Source organism: Stigmatopora nigra, chromosome 18, assembly GCF_051989575.1.
Source record: "Stigmatopora nigra isolate UIUO_SnigA chromosome 18, RoL_Snig_1.1, whole genome shotgun sequence".
In the NCBI taxonomy this organism is placed as follows: Eukaryota; Metazoa; Chordata; class Actinopteri; order Syngnathiformes; family Syngnathidae; genus Stigmatopora; species Stigmatopora nigra.
In genome coordinates this window covers 8,504,739-8,518,049 of record NC_135525.1, presented here as the reverse complement: position 1 = coordinate 8,518,049, position 13,311 = coordinate 8,504,739, and the positions used below count along the sequence as shown (strand labels likewise).

The window sequence follows — 13,311 nt, the reverse complement described above, 5'->3', positions numbered from 1 at the left end:
CTGGAAGCATTTATGTTGACATGACTTTAATTAGAACATAAATATATTACTGTAAATACATTTAAATAATATATAATTTCTTTGGAAGCATGACTAAAATACAGTGGCAAAAAAAGCATACATAAGAATCAAGTACCAGTCAGTGAGAAGAACAAAAATATTTGGAACATAGCGGAGGAGTTTGTGATGGCTTTCATCCAATGTGAGTTTTATCTGCCGTAACCCTGGGAGTCGTTCGCCTTATGGGATTTGTCTTTTCCACTCGTTTTGCTGATGTGGTATAAAGTGTTGGCCAAGTTTTGGACATGGCAAGTTCCCAGTTTGCACCCACCCTTGGGTGCACGTCTTAGACGGAGGAGTCTTGGGCTTAAGCTGTGAAAATTAGAAAATACATGAGTAAATATAAGTCAAATAAATAGTAATTAAAAAAAAATATCACAGCAAGCCATCCCAGTTCAAACAGATTGGACTAATGACTGTGAAAAAATATCTGAAGGAAAAACATGAGCAGGGTGCAAGTAACACCAAATTTGTGCTGTTAAAAAGAATGTGCAATATAGTGTGTTTAGAAATTAATCTGAATAAACTAAAGTGACACATTTTTTTAATGTGATTTCTCCTACATGTGGGCAAAACATGAAATGGCTTGTTGCATATAGCCGTAAATATGGTGTTTGCAATACAGCAACTCTAATGATGATATAAGACTAGTACAGTACTAGGATATATTTTTGTGCTTGGAGGAAAAAAGAACTATGAGGCTTTCTACTTGCTCAAAAGTGAATAATTATTTCCTAAATTTAAATGCAGAGTTGAAATATTAACAAGGCTTTTAAATTTAGGAAAATTGTTATTCTACTCCAATGATTCCCTGATGGAGAAATGCCCCAAAATATACCATAACAAATTCATTGTAAATTGTTCTGAAATAAAAAATATAAATACTTTGTATCCTCAGCACTCAGAAATACTTTGGAAAAAAGTACTACAGTACTTAATTTCCCCCAAAATATAAACTCTGTAACATTAAGGTCAGTTACTAAATGACCCAACAATAGTACCAAAAACAAATTGCATCCTGTCTTTTTGAATGATATACCTGCGTTTGATTGCCTCCACGTCTAGGTGAAGTTCTCTTGGGCGAAAAGGCACAATCTTCAGAAATGGAACATGCCGCTTCTGAGCCTCCTCTGACTTTTCCAAGCCTGATCCTTCAACCGTGTCCACTGCGATGGAGATATCTTTGTCTGACCTGCTGCTCAGACAGAACCAGGTACCAATTAGAGCCAAATATCATTACGCCTATCAAGCATGTTTGTGTGTTTTCATTTACCTGAGAGCGGGTGTGAGTGGTAAAGCAGTAGTCAAAGGTGCAATTAGAAGCAACAGAACAGCTATCTCCATACCGCACTGCTCTGTAGTAGAGAAACACTCCAATAAAGTGATGCTGGAGAAAAAAATCTCCAAACATTGACATCGGGATAAAGCTTACCACCAAGAAAATCAGAAAATCCGCTGCTACTTTTGGAGTAAACCATCAATCCAGATGTGTTGTTGTTGTCTCTTTGTGATTGTCAAGTTGGAACTTCTCAAACTTTCGGCCCTTCGGACCTTTTATATGGTGAGGGGGTGTGTCTGGAGTGTAGTCACGGTAACCCCAGATCAACTCCCATGCTGGTAATGCTTTGACATTCGGGGGGGTTATATGCTAATTTATTGCATGACTTATTGTCAGCAACCTTTTCAGTAGAAGCTAAGACATGTGATGATAAGTGACCTTGTACCTTGTTTGATGTTTACATTGAATTTAAAGCCTTCACCCCCCACTTACACCCCACCTCCCCCACCCCCCTTTTCCTCCACATCCTCCTCCATCCCGCCACTCTCGGTCCACTTGCTGCTGCGCAATTGTTCCACAAATCTTTCTTTCTTTTCCATCACCTGCAGGAAGTGCAGACGGGCTCAAAATAACGCTGATTCTCCTGCTGGCTTTTCTTTATCGCCCCATTTTTCCTGTGGCTTTTCCCCTTGAGTCACATTTGCCATCAGCATGTTTATTCCTGAAATGTCCTCCGCTCCCACTGATCCCCTACACATAGTGTGAAGAAAAACAACCTCTTGAACCCAAACTGTTTGGTCAAACCTGAAATTTATTGCATTACAGAGAGTTTCCTGCTGTAACGTAATGTACGTAGTAGCAGGCCTTCTATTATACAGACATGTTTTTTCAGAATAGATCATGTTTTGAGAAACTTGCTCGAGATATCGCTCATTTCACTGTCTATATTTAATTCAGTTACTCAAACTCATGCCAAACTGTGGTTTTGGACAGAAAAAAAAACATCTTGGCAGTCATTTTGTAGGAATTTAGCAGTATGATGTGAATGATAGGCTCACAAAAAATAAATAAATAGCTTAAAGTGTCAAATTCTAATCAGCTAATATCCATCCATACAATACCTGAAATTCTTTCTCTCATTTTATTAAATTGGAAGTTGTCCAGCAGTTTCCAATTACCACCGTAATTTTCTCTCCCCCTCTTTTCATCTCTCTAGTGCACAACTTCCCTTCTGGGATCTATTGTTTAACTCCACTGTGTAGCATCTGTTCTGTGTGTCGTCACTGCACTGAGTCATCACACCATCACGAGGCACAATATTAAACTAAAGCGTGATCAAGAAGGGGCACGTCAGATTGTTATGAACACTCTCATTTCCCATTCGACACACACTGACACATTGGTGCAAGGGAAAAGGAGTACGTGCTTAAAGAGAGCAAACCTTCTCAGCTCACCAACCTATGAACCTTAGCTATCCCGCGAAATAACCAATTTCCCCACATTTGACAAGATCCATTTATGTTGCAATCTATTGAGTTCAGTCAGGTCAGTCTAGAATTTTGGGATGTTCCCACCCAGAAATCAAGTGTAAAGACGTAATGAGAAATGCACAATGCATCATAAAAAAAGCAGGAAATTCTTTTGACATTTCCACTTAATGTAGCCTATGTAGCCTAAGCATGTTTTCAAGTTTGGCCACTGACCTACATTCCCACCAACAATAGCCTGCAGATCAATGACAGGTTCTGAGTTCCATTAATAGTACAGAGTTGGATACATAATTAATGCTCATCCATCTAATTTGTCCATCTAAAGTTGGCATGTTCTCCTCATGCTTGGATGGTTAGTCAAATATCTGATAAACCACAGTTGTTAAAAAAAAAATATATATATATATTTTCTCTTTATTCAAGGTTGTCAAATTTGTAGCCCGGGGACCACATTCGGCCCGGCATGTGATTCTGTGTGGCCAACAAAAATAAATTTTCAACATCACCTTTATGTGTCTGGATCAAATAATAATTAATAATTACAAATATTTTATAGTCCATGTTGAAAGGTGATGGTCTGAGAATGTTTACTCTTGCATACTCTCACATTCAATTAAATCATATACATTATATATCTATAACGCATATTAGGATTAGTTGAAGCACGATTTTAAATCTTCCATAGGAGTCAATGTATGTGTCCCGTCTAGTTGACCTTGTGACCCACTAATGCAGTGTGCACACCACCTTCCTAGCTATTAAATTGCTCAGGGGGCGATTGCACTATAAGATATAGCCACAAAGTCAAATAGCATTGTTACATAACACAGGTTAATTCAAGTCTGAAATTTTTCCTTTGGTCAGTTGGGTTGGTATATGATTTACAGCATCCTCTGTGTTAGGGCAGTTGGTGACAATGTCCCAATAAATCAAATTTAGAAGTATTTTAGACTAACTCATATATCCGTGACAATCTTTGTTTCAAAGGTGCCCAAGGGTCATCCTTCTCTTTTTAACTTTGACTTGTTGATAGCCTTTCTCAAGTGTGGAGTTCATGTGCAATAAATATACATTGAGAGCAGTTGGAGGGGACCCGGCTTCCCCTTTTTCCCATTTCTTCCTGACGTAGTGCACATCCTGTTGTTGTGTGACTGCAGCCACCAGTTGGACATTGGAGAGCCTCTTGGCTCTGCTTCCTTTTGCCCACTGGGCACAGGAGTGAGCATCCTGCCAGGAAAACCTGTCATTCCCATTTATTATCTTCTCACAGGTTTCTTGGCAATTTTAAGAGGTCTCAGGGTACCTTCTTGAGGACACGTGTAAACATCCCCATGTCACCAGGAAGCTTTTGATAATGACCTTTAATATTTGGAGTCATGGAAAAGTTTTATTCCTCACACTTTGTTTTTTTCCATTTGTGTCATTCAATACTTTTTTTGATATGATTTGATATCATCCAATATTTAAGAAATATTACTCGTGTATATTTTATAGTTTTAGATTTGATAGTTTTACATCTAATTTTTAGATTTAGATTCTATTTGGACAAGTTAAAACTTAACTATTAATTTATATTACTAAACAACTAATTTTACTACTTGAACTATGATAATTTCAATTTATCAGTTTTGGGCAAAAGCATTCACAGGTGTGCCCTAAACTGGTCCTGAAACTGTGGAACCATTACCCCATTTTGCGAGAATAGCGTCACCTGGCGGAAGCTGGCACATTGAGACCAGTAGTGAGGCACTGGGAATGCCAGACTGGTTACCAGTCAATCAATTTTCACATAGATTCAAACCCCAAACTCATAACTGTGAGAATAATATGCTCAGAAGTAAAACACTATGGCAACCCATCTAGAATGGAATATTTTCTGAGCATTATTCTTTATATTAAACATTACACTAGTTTTACCCTATTATTGATTGGTTGTAATTGTTTTAATTACATAATAGCTCTTCGGAACATTTTAAGGAAAGCTTTAAAAAAAAGTACAGTTGGTAGGTAGGGAGCTGGCCGAGGCTTGAAAGTCTAGAAAAGGTTACATGGTAGTAACATAGATATAAAGTGGGAGTCCATTAGTGGATTATAAACTCTGTGGCCCCTTCATCTCTCTTGGATTAACAGGAGAGAAAGTGAGAATGGGTGAGAGAGAGAGAGAGAGGAGCAAAGTGGAGTGCAACTGGAATTGAACAGAACCCAGCAGAACTCTGCACACTTCGTACGTAGACGGAGCTTCTGGAGTCGTGACAGTCCACCAGTATAAGATTACCTAGTTGCTACGGGAACCACATCAAGGTAGGTTTAAGCACACTCTCCATGCATTATGTGGTTGTGTTTTTGTATTCATATTTATACTAAACATAATGTTTACTAAATGTGCACTAAACTGTCCTTTTAAAGTTGATTGGCTTTCCACTGAAATGACATCACATCCATTCATCAATCCATTAAGGCATAATCTCCACCTCTCATCGTGATTATTGTGTAACTTCCATTTGAATGATTGGTGTGCTCGTGCAGGAAGAAGCATGGTCGTAGACGTCGAGGGGATTATCCGGTGCATCAGGCGCGATGATGTGAGCAGCGTTCATACCCAGCTGCAGGAATTCAACACCGAGGTAAGATAAACACGGATACACTGATTTTACAGTGTGTATCATTGACTGCATGTGGCTGTGTTCCAACAGTACGCCCAGTGTTTCTTCTTTGACGCAGAGGAGAGGGACAGAAGAAAAGTAAGCATATTTTACAATATAATAAAGCCCACTCCCTGCAAATAAAAGCCCTCCCCCTTCCTTCTCTTTCCTGTATGACATGGAGCCATCCTCAGATCCCCTCCTCCGTCCATCTCTGATTAGTAATTCTGCTGTATCAGTCATCCCTGATCCTCTCTGTTTGCATGCTCAAGCAGATTGTGTCTTGAAGCTGATAATCTTTTTGACATTTCTCCTGTCATTTGCAGCCTCTGAGCAGTATTTAATGTGGATCTGTGCTTTTAATTGGTGTACTGATTCTGTTTTTTTTTTGTTCTTTGGCTACTTCTTTGGTCATATCAATGTGGCTGCTCAACTTAAGCAAAGAAAACTGGATGAGGTATATGGATACAGATATTTCTGACTGTAGTTCTATGAGAGAGCATTAGATGTCTTGTAAAACTGATCCAAGTTCAGACAACAGCACCATTTGAATTTTAGGATATTACCAGAAAGTATGAATTTACCTGTAGTGCACCATTCTCCTGTACTACATATAAATATGCCTTCTCATCTCATTTTCTGACCCCTTTTATCCTCATTAGGGTTATGGTCCCTTTGTTTCACATCATAAAATACAATTTGTTTCCTTGTTTTGACAGTTTAGGAAGAATAAAGTCAGGGACAGCACGGAATCCAACTCTGACTATGAAGAGAATGACCAGGAAGACCGAGGTCTACTCCTCAGACAGGTCTGAACCCTAAACTGCACTTTCTTGCAATGCTTCATCTGTGCACATTCAAACCATTTGCATGTTTTTCTTTTAGAGTTTGGCAGCAGTTCTGGTGCGGTTCATAAGGAAAGAAGTTCCTTGTCCTCTGATGCGAGTCACATTACGCACATTGAGGATCCTCTCAAGAGACAAGCGGGTTCTCGGCCCTTTAGTGACCGACGACGCTCTCCTCAAGCTAGCCAAAGCAGCAGGGTTACCGACCCCGAGCCAGACCAACGACGATGATGTCACCGACTCGGAATTCTACGACAACATCATCTTTTCTCTCTCCGAGGGTGTCAAAACACCACCATGTTGTGTGGATGCAGACCAGGACCCCGACCGAGAGTGCTCGACCTTTGAGGGCGACGGCAAGAGTGACGCTTGCAGTGATCCCGACAGTATCAGCTGGCCTAGCACCCACCGGCCCAGCATTGATGACATGCACAGGGGTAGCATCCATCACAAGGAGCTAGAACGAGGGAGGAAGGATCGCCGAGAGAGCAAAATGGAGGACGAGTATGAAGAGGATGGAGCAACTGGGGATGAAGTGCAGAGGAAGGAAGCTTTGAAGGTGTTGTGTAATTTGGTTTACAACAGTACATGGGCGCAGGAGAGGTTTAGCGCCCTCAGGTGGGAATCTTTCTTCAAAAAATTTCATATTTATAGGCCGGGGATGTCGAACTACATTTACATTTTACATTATTTTTTTTGTTTATTTCAGGCTCATGCGCGGTCTTCGAGAGTGTTTGTCCTCTAGCGTCAGTTGCTTATCTCCCTCTAGTGTGCAGTTTTACGAATTACGACTCACATTTCTCGTCACGGCGCTGCGACCTGAGCTCAGCGCTCAACTCCAGGAGGTGACGAACAACTGAACATGTTTCAATGCCATTGGAGGCAAATTGGGAGGACTGGTAGTGAAAACGTGTGTCGTTCTCTGTGTCCCATATTTAGGAGGCAGGTGTCTCCATCCTCTCAGCAGCTTTGGAGGGCTGCCTGGAGGTGCAGTGGAAGGCACCGTACGAGTGCACGTTGGACCCCATGGCCCCCCCTATTTCTCTGGAATCCTCTCAGCGCATTATCGAGATTCTCAAAATACTTTTCAATGTGACACACAGATCCCACAGGCAGGCGCCCACTGACGTGAGTTTGTAATTCATAAAGTCCTGTCACTGCGCTCACAATCAACTCTTGTATTGATACATTTTTCAGTCTGATGCAGCTCTGTACCGCCACCTAGTAGCAATGCTTCGTCTATGCATGTTGCGCAAGTGCGATATTCCTGAGGACACGGATGAACTACAAGGGTGAGCTCCTTTTTGCTCAATTTATTACTCTCACTTCTCAAAAGTGCTTGTGGACAATTTAAGATTTTACCTGAAAAAATAACACTACAAACTTCCATGCCAATACACACACAGAAACACAGCATTTAAATACACAGACAGGGGTTGATGACTATAACGAACACAAGGGAAGGAGAGCCAGAAAGAACACAGCAGGTGAAACTCATCCAATCACGAGGACAGGACACACAAGGAGAAAAACACTCAGTCATCAATCCCCCTAATACATGACAGTATTTGAAAAATCAATTTGTTTATTCTTCCTTTTTGCACAGTCACACTGTCAACCTATTGTCGGCGCTGCCACTCCAGTGTCTGGATGTTCTCCTGACGGTGCCCCTGGAGCTTGAGTCAGAGGAGTGCCAGGGCGTCAACATGGCCTGCGTCCACAACTTGCTACTCTTCATGGAGAGACGCCTTGAATCGGTAGTTGGTTAAAATATTACTGCAGTGCACACACTCGCACTTGGTCAATATCTTGACCATGCTGTTCCACTTCTCAGGGGGACAGAGTCAAAGAGAAACTGACGCCAATCCTCAATTTGCTCACAGAGAGCTGCAGGGCACACAAGGAAACACGCCACTACATCAGGAAATATGTAATAAGGACAAAAAAAACAAGGCAGGAGTAAACCAAATACAAATACTTTAACTAATGAAGTTATTCTACACAGATTTTGCCTCCCCTGAGGGATGTTTCCCAGAGGCCGGAGGAAGGTTGCACTGTGAAGAGCCGACTAATTCGACTCATGACTCACTTGGACACAGACCTAAAACATTGTGCTGCTGACCTCCTTTTTGTCCTCTGCAAGGAAAATGGTAACAAACACAATTTTTATCTGGATAAGTGCTTCCACATTAGCTTTAAATTTAGAATTCTGCGAAGAATCTTGTTCTTCAATTTGTAAAATGGCTCTACAAATCAAATTTTAATTTCCTAACACAAATATATATCTTTCCCTCCAAGTTCGACGTTTCGTCAAGTACACGGGCTACGGCAATGCGGCAGGACTGTTGGCTACGAGGGGCCTTTTGGGGGGCTCTGCGTCCAGATCCGCCTGCAGCGAGACCTTATACTCCAGCGACTCGGATTCGGATACGGAAGAATACCGTCAAGTTAAAGACCGAGTCAACCCGGTGACGGGACGAGTGGAAGCGGAGCTGCCGAACCCCATGGAGGGCATGACAGAGGAGGAGAAAGAGGAGGAAGCCACGAGGCTTATTCGGATCTTCAACAAAATGTCAAGGTCTGCGTGTAGTGTAGTTATCCTATAAGCATTCATTTTTCTATCTAAAAAATGTATCTTAAATCATTACAGGGATGACATTATTCAGCCAATGGGAGTGGACGCAGATGGGAAGTTGGTCCCTATGGCAGGACTTGGAGAAAACAGCCTCACGGAAGCGTCCACGTCTGACAACGAGTTGGATCCAGTTGAGACAAATAAATGAAGTCTATTTTTTTGTCTTAAATACCATTTTAATTTAGTGGCTCTCAAAGTAAGTCCTGGGACCCTCAAAAAGTTTCCGAGCTGTCGATTGAGAGGGTCTGCTTAAGTGGTTGTGATGTATCAGTACATAAACCTGATGTCCCAAAGTTAGAACAAGAGGAGTATTAGAAGACTGCTGCTTTGATGCTTAATATTTATAGTAGTTGGAGTTGCTGAATACACTATAACAGAGTTTGCCCCTTTTTTTACACTAGAAAATGTTCATGGTACATAAACAAACAAAAATGTCAGTTTTTGCAGTAATAAAAAGCATAAAGACAATCTTTTTTTTTAGGTACAAAGCCATTAAACCTCATAAATAATTAACAACTTCCATTATTCCATGTCTTTTTTTTCCATTAATCCAGAAAATATTTGTTCAACTTGTCTCCACAGACAGACCAGAAGGATGCCTAGAAGACATTCGCTACATTTGTTGGTTGGAAATTTCTAGTAACGCAAGAGCACTATTTTGTGCTCTTGACACCTGGAAATTAGTGAGTTGTGCATTTATTAATATGTATTGAGTCACCCATCATCTGTGGCATGTGGTTCTAGTAATTAAAGAAATGATGAGAAAAGGATGGCTGGCAGTCTTCTATGTTTTATTAGCAGTCACCTCCAGAGGCACCACCAGTACAGGTCAGAAAGCATGACGTGAGTAAAAAAATTGAACACCAAGAATCAGTCTATGATCATTTCTTCCAGCGACATTTGCAGTTCAACAGATTTGAGAGATGAGGCGCCGCCATCCATTGCCATGATCTTCAAGCACTCCAAGGTAGTGAGAGTCACCTGATGGAATGAGAGAAGCAGTTGTGAAAAGGTGTGGACAATTTCCTTTATTTCTTAATCAATATAGATGTAAATTGACACTATTCCTAAAGGAGAGGAATTCTATAGGTTCATATAAAATACTTAAAAAACAAAACAAGTACACTGATAACTTGCTCTTAACCTATTTCCACTGGGAGAGGCTGTCAGTGCCTCTCTCACTTTGGGCAAACTTCCTTGGCATCTATTCTTATTTTCAAACCGTAAAACTCTGAATGCTGAGCTCACCTCAACCGTGATGAGTTTTTTCTTCCACGGCATTTTCTCTGGGTCAGGCCATTTTTCCCCCAGGCAGATAAAGAGTGAGCAGGGACCACATTCTTTGCTGTCAAGCTCTATAAATGCCTGTAAACCTGGAGGATATAGCACCAATCAAGGGAGGCAGACGTCATGTGATTGACAAGAGGGTTGGGGAGGGTTGTTGTGTTGTTCAAGCCTACCTTGGATAAAATCCTTCAGATGAAAAAACGGCTGTGGCTGCATTTTGGCGATTTCCTGGGGTCGTCCACTGTTGTCGAAATTGGAGAAGCTCCAGAAAGCTTTGATTTCGCCTCTTCTCTGGCCGTAAATGACTTTGCCTGAAACGCCAATGTCCAATCCCTCGCCAAGTTTGTCCAAGATGCATTGGGTTAGCCTGGCTTGTTTTTGATCCTTAATATTAACGGGGCACGGTAGGGAGACGACAGACAGCCCCGACTTGTCGTCCAACACTGGTTCCACCAGTTCAGGGCTTAAGTCCAGATTTAAAAATTGGTTAATGGCAGTCAAGGAGTTGAACTAGGTTAAGTTGTATTTAAATGTTACCTGTAAACTAAACGGAATCCAGCTTCATTGAGAATTAGCTTCTCAGAAACCTGCACACCTCTGTAGTACACAGTTATCCTGAATTGGGTTTCTAAAACAAGGATAGTATTGATAATGCACAATCCAGTTCAAGTTTAAGTGGGATCTCGATTAAATTTACTTACGTAAATGACCTCCATCCGTGGACTTATTAAAATAGTCTAAAAACTGTTTCGCAAACTGTCCCCCACAAGCCCCATCTTCAGCTTCCTCCATTGGATGCACCGGTTGCCCAGGCGACCGAACTTCGCCGACCGTGCCCTCCGCCGCTACTGGATGCGCTTGTTGCCATGGCGACGCACGGGCGCCTATCACAAGCTGATCCTGGAGCTCCTGTTGCTCGGGTGGAAACGCACAGGGGGACTTGTCTTCTGTGGGAGGGAGTTGCAAAGAGTTGAATATTTCCGCAGTGCAATAATGGACAAAAAAATAAACTGAAGACAAAAGAGGGCTTTCTTTAGGTGTGGTGCCGGTTACTTTGAGACGATAGTTTTTGCTGATACCTGCTTGAGGTCTGATGTCAAGTTGTGCGAGACACGTCTGCAAAATGTCCTCATTGGGGATGCATTCTGTGGGCAAATTTTTGGTTCAGCAAGGGGAAGGAGAATGCTCTTCATGCTGTCATTCTGCTAATAAATCGAGCGGTGTTCACCTTCAGTAGGACAATAGAGGAAGTCATCCATGAATGGGACAACAAGGCTCTAAAAGAAAGACATGCACAGCGTTAGTGTTTGAACATATATTTTAAGGAGGGAAGCACAACACATGCACATACTTCTTGTACGGGAGGACTTTCATGTTGATCTAGCCCAGGTTGGATGGATGGTCTGGCCGAAGAGTTGTCTTGAAAAAGAAAAAAAATCATGTTGTTAATTATGCAGGTTTATCTGACTTGTTGAGACTTGCTGCTGTTTGCAGAATTAGGAACATTCATGAAAATAGCCTCTCTCATGTCTGAGATTGGTGATAAATCCTGTTGTCTGAATAATCTGGGAGTGTTTCTTGGGATTCAAAGTGTTATGGGAAACTTGTGTATTGCATCAAAGTGACTCAGTGTACATTAGGGCATGATATCCATCAGAAATAATTTGGTATTTGATCATTTATGACCCACTAATTACCTTGGCTTGAAGTTGACTCATCTGGCCAACGGAACACTTTGTGAGGGTTTGCTGTATCGTTTTTGTTGTCTGCGATTAATGTAAACCTTTTAGCTCGCAGGGCAGCGCGGAAGTTTCTCTTCCAAACTGAGGGATCTCCTTGAATGCGCCCGTTGCCACTCACATTTGCCCATGCCTACAACCCAGAAAGACACACTTATCTGGTCAACAAATACAAGAACAGAAAATATTACAAAAATTACAATTAAAGAGGCTGCACAAGAAACAGTGATAGGTGTACCTTGAAAATGAGAATGTCAGTATCTGAAGAATCTTGTCTCAAGGCATGTTTCCAAGGAATGCCAAATTCAGTTTTTTTCTCATTGGTCCAACATACACCAGGATATGTTCTGCTGTCAATCTGTGCTCGAAGCCACTGCTTGAGCAGCGGTTTGGAATGAGCCATCTTCAAAGAGCAAGAAAACAAAATTTAGTCAATGTCCACATCATATTTTGTGACATTTCTATGAAGTTAATTAGACTGTTGGGGGAAAAAGGCAACAAAGAAATTGCCTTTTATTCCCAAATTTCTAAACAGTGCATTGGTTAAAATAAACACTAATATACCTTGAACTAACAAATTTGTACAAATACTAATGTAGACTACTGAAAGTGTACTGTGTTATGGAGTATACCTTGTATATTTGTAGTATTTTACAGTACTGGCCTGTAGATGGTGCTATTGTTTAAATATTTTAACCAACAAAGAAAAAACAAGTTTTAAAAACAATAACACTTACATACAATACACATACAGACGAAGTACCAATATAACACGTTAGGAACCAAGTTACAATGGTGCCAAAACTTTAACTACAAATGACATTTCCGAATCTATAAGAACTGGAAACCACGTACGTATTGAAACCCACTATTTCTGTGGAAAAAAAACCCAAACATTTAATAAGATCTAATAGTTCAATGAATGTTTGTTCACGTACTTACTCGAATATGCTGTCGATTACGCTGTTTAGTTATACCGAGCAGGACAATATTGTAGCTGGTTTGCGAAATAAAACACGGACGATCGCTATTTAATATAAAAATAATCATGCACCATTTAGATTTTATACCTGGTAAAGTGGTCGAACTTCGGATGCGTTGCTTTCAGTCTTTGTGTTGTACTACGACAAGTTTAAGCAGCAAATGTTTTAAATACTGTGATATCGAATATGGGAGGATCTTCTTCGGAAACTCCCGAGCTTTCAGTTTCGTTTTCCGAACGGTTTCACGAATCATTCATTTTTCTGAACTGCGTATCCCCACAGGGGTCGCAGGGGGTGCTGGAGCCATCCCCAGATACCTACTACAGGCACCAGGCAGGTGACCAGTCAAGT

General features: G+C 41.1%; 3 protein-coding genes across 4 annotated transcripts; 1 reads left to right on the top strand and 2 right to left on the bottom strand.

The window, feature by feature from the left end:
* Nucleotides 1-6: 6 nt before the first annotated feature.
* On the bottom strand, nucleotides 7-1,586 carry LOC144211706 (uncharacterized). Its single transcript, XM_077739132.1, has 4 exons — nucleotides 1,493-1,586; nucleotides 1,334-1,415; nucleotides 1,100-1,255; nucleotides 7-372 (listed from the first exon to the last, which is right to left on the bottom strand). The coding sequence occupies exons 1-4, from the start codon at nucleotides 1,536-1,538 to the stop codon at nucleotides 210-212; spliced, it is 447 nt and encodes a 148-aa protein (XP_077595258.1). The 5' UTR covers nucleotides 1,539-1,586; the 3' UTR covers nucleotides 7-209.
* Nucleotides 1,587-4,968: 3,382 nt separating this feature from the next.
* On the top strand, nucleotides 4,969-9,721 carry LOC144211704 (chaperone Ric-8A). 2 transcript variants are annotated; one of them, XM_077739129.1, is made up of 14 exons: nucleotides 4,969-5,130; nucleotides 5,356-5,453; nucleotides 5,523-5,570; nucleotides 5,911-5,928; nucleotides 6,191-6,280; nucleotides 6,357-6,934; nucleotides 7,026-7,161; nucleotides 7,256-7,444; nucleotides 7,514-7,608; nucleotides 7,923-8,073; nucleotides 8,151-8,246; nucleotides 8,322-8,466; nucleotides 8,615-8,894; nucleotides 8,967-9,721. In XM_077739129.1, the coding sequence occupies exons 2-14, from the start codon at nucleotides 5,364-5,366 to the stop codon at nucleotides 9,097-9,099; spliced, it is 2,049 nt and encodes a 682-aa protein (XP_077595255.1). In that variant the 5' UTR covers nucleotides 4,969-5,130; nucleotides 5,356-5,363; the 3' UTR covers nucleotides 9,100-9,721. The 2 variants fall into 2 exon arrangements, with proteins under 2 accessions (XP_077595255.1, XP_077595256.1); XM_077739130.1 differs by lacking the exon at nucleotides 5,911-5,928.
* On the bottom strand, nucleotides 9,722-13,207 carry irf3 (interferon regulatory factor 3). The gene is made up of 11 exons (XM_077739131.1): nucleotides 13,048-13,207; nucleotides 12,216-12,380; nucleotides 11,936-12,110; nucleotides 11,590-11,657; nucleotides 11,467-11,515; nucleotides 11,318-11,383; nucleotides 10,940-11,185; nucleotides 10,776-10,866; nucleotides 10,412-10,701; nucleotides 10,200-10,324; nucleotides 9,722-9,932 (listed from the first exon to the last, which is right to left on the bottom strand). The coding sequence occupies exons 2-11, from the start codon at nucleotides 12,378-12,380 to the stop codon at nucleotides 9,822-9,824; spliced, it is 1,386 nt and encodes a 461-aa protein (XP_077595257.1). The 5' UTR covers nucleotides 13,048-13,207; the 3' UTR covers nucleotides 9,722-9,821.
* Between the last annotated feature and the right edge of the window lie 104 nt (nucleotides 13,208-13,311).

Bases quoted from the DNA above. Each gene is read 5' to 3' on its own strand.
- LOC144211706 (XM_077739132.1), bottom strand. From the start codon at position 1,538: ATGGTTTACTCCAAAAGTAGCAGCGGATTTTCTGATTTTCTTGGTG. The intron at 1,256-1,333 runs GTAAATGAAAAC...CTGTCTGAGCAG, and splicing joins CCACTCACACCCGCTCTCAG to CAGGTCAGACAAAGATATCT. The intron at 373-1,099 runs GTATATCATTCA...TAATTTTCACAG, and splicing joins GTGGAGGCAATCAAACGCAG to CTTAAGCCCAAGACTCCTCC.
- LOC144211704 (XM_077739129.1), top strand. From the start codon at position 5,364: ATGGTCGTAGACGTCGAGGGGATTATCCGGTGCATCAGGCGCGATGAT. The intron at 7,162-7,255 runs GTGACGAACAAC...TCCCATATTTAG, and splicing joins TCAGCGCTCAACTCCAGGAG to GAGGCAGGTGTCTCCATCCT. The intron at 8,895-8,966 runs GTCTGCGTGTAG...AAATCATTACAG, and splicing joins ATCTTCAACAAAATGTCAAG to GGATGACATTATTCAGCCAA.
- irf3 (XM_077739131.1), bottom strand. From the start codon at position 12,380: ATGGCTCATTCCAAACCGCTGCTCAAGCAGTGGCTTCGAGCACAGATT. The intron at 11,186-11,317 runs GTATCAGCAAAA...TCCCTCCCACAG, and splicing joins TGACATCAGACCTCAAGCAG to AAGACAAGTCCCCCTGTGCG. The intron at 10,867-10,939 runs GTAAGTAAATTT...TCCTTGTTTTAG, and splicing joins CACGGATGGAGGTCATTTAC to AAACCCAATTCAGGATAACT.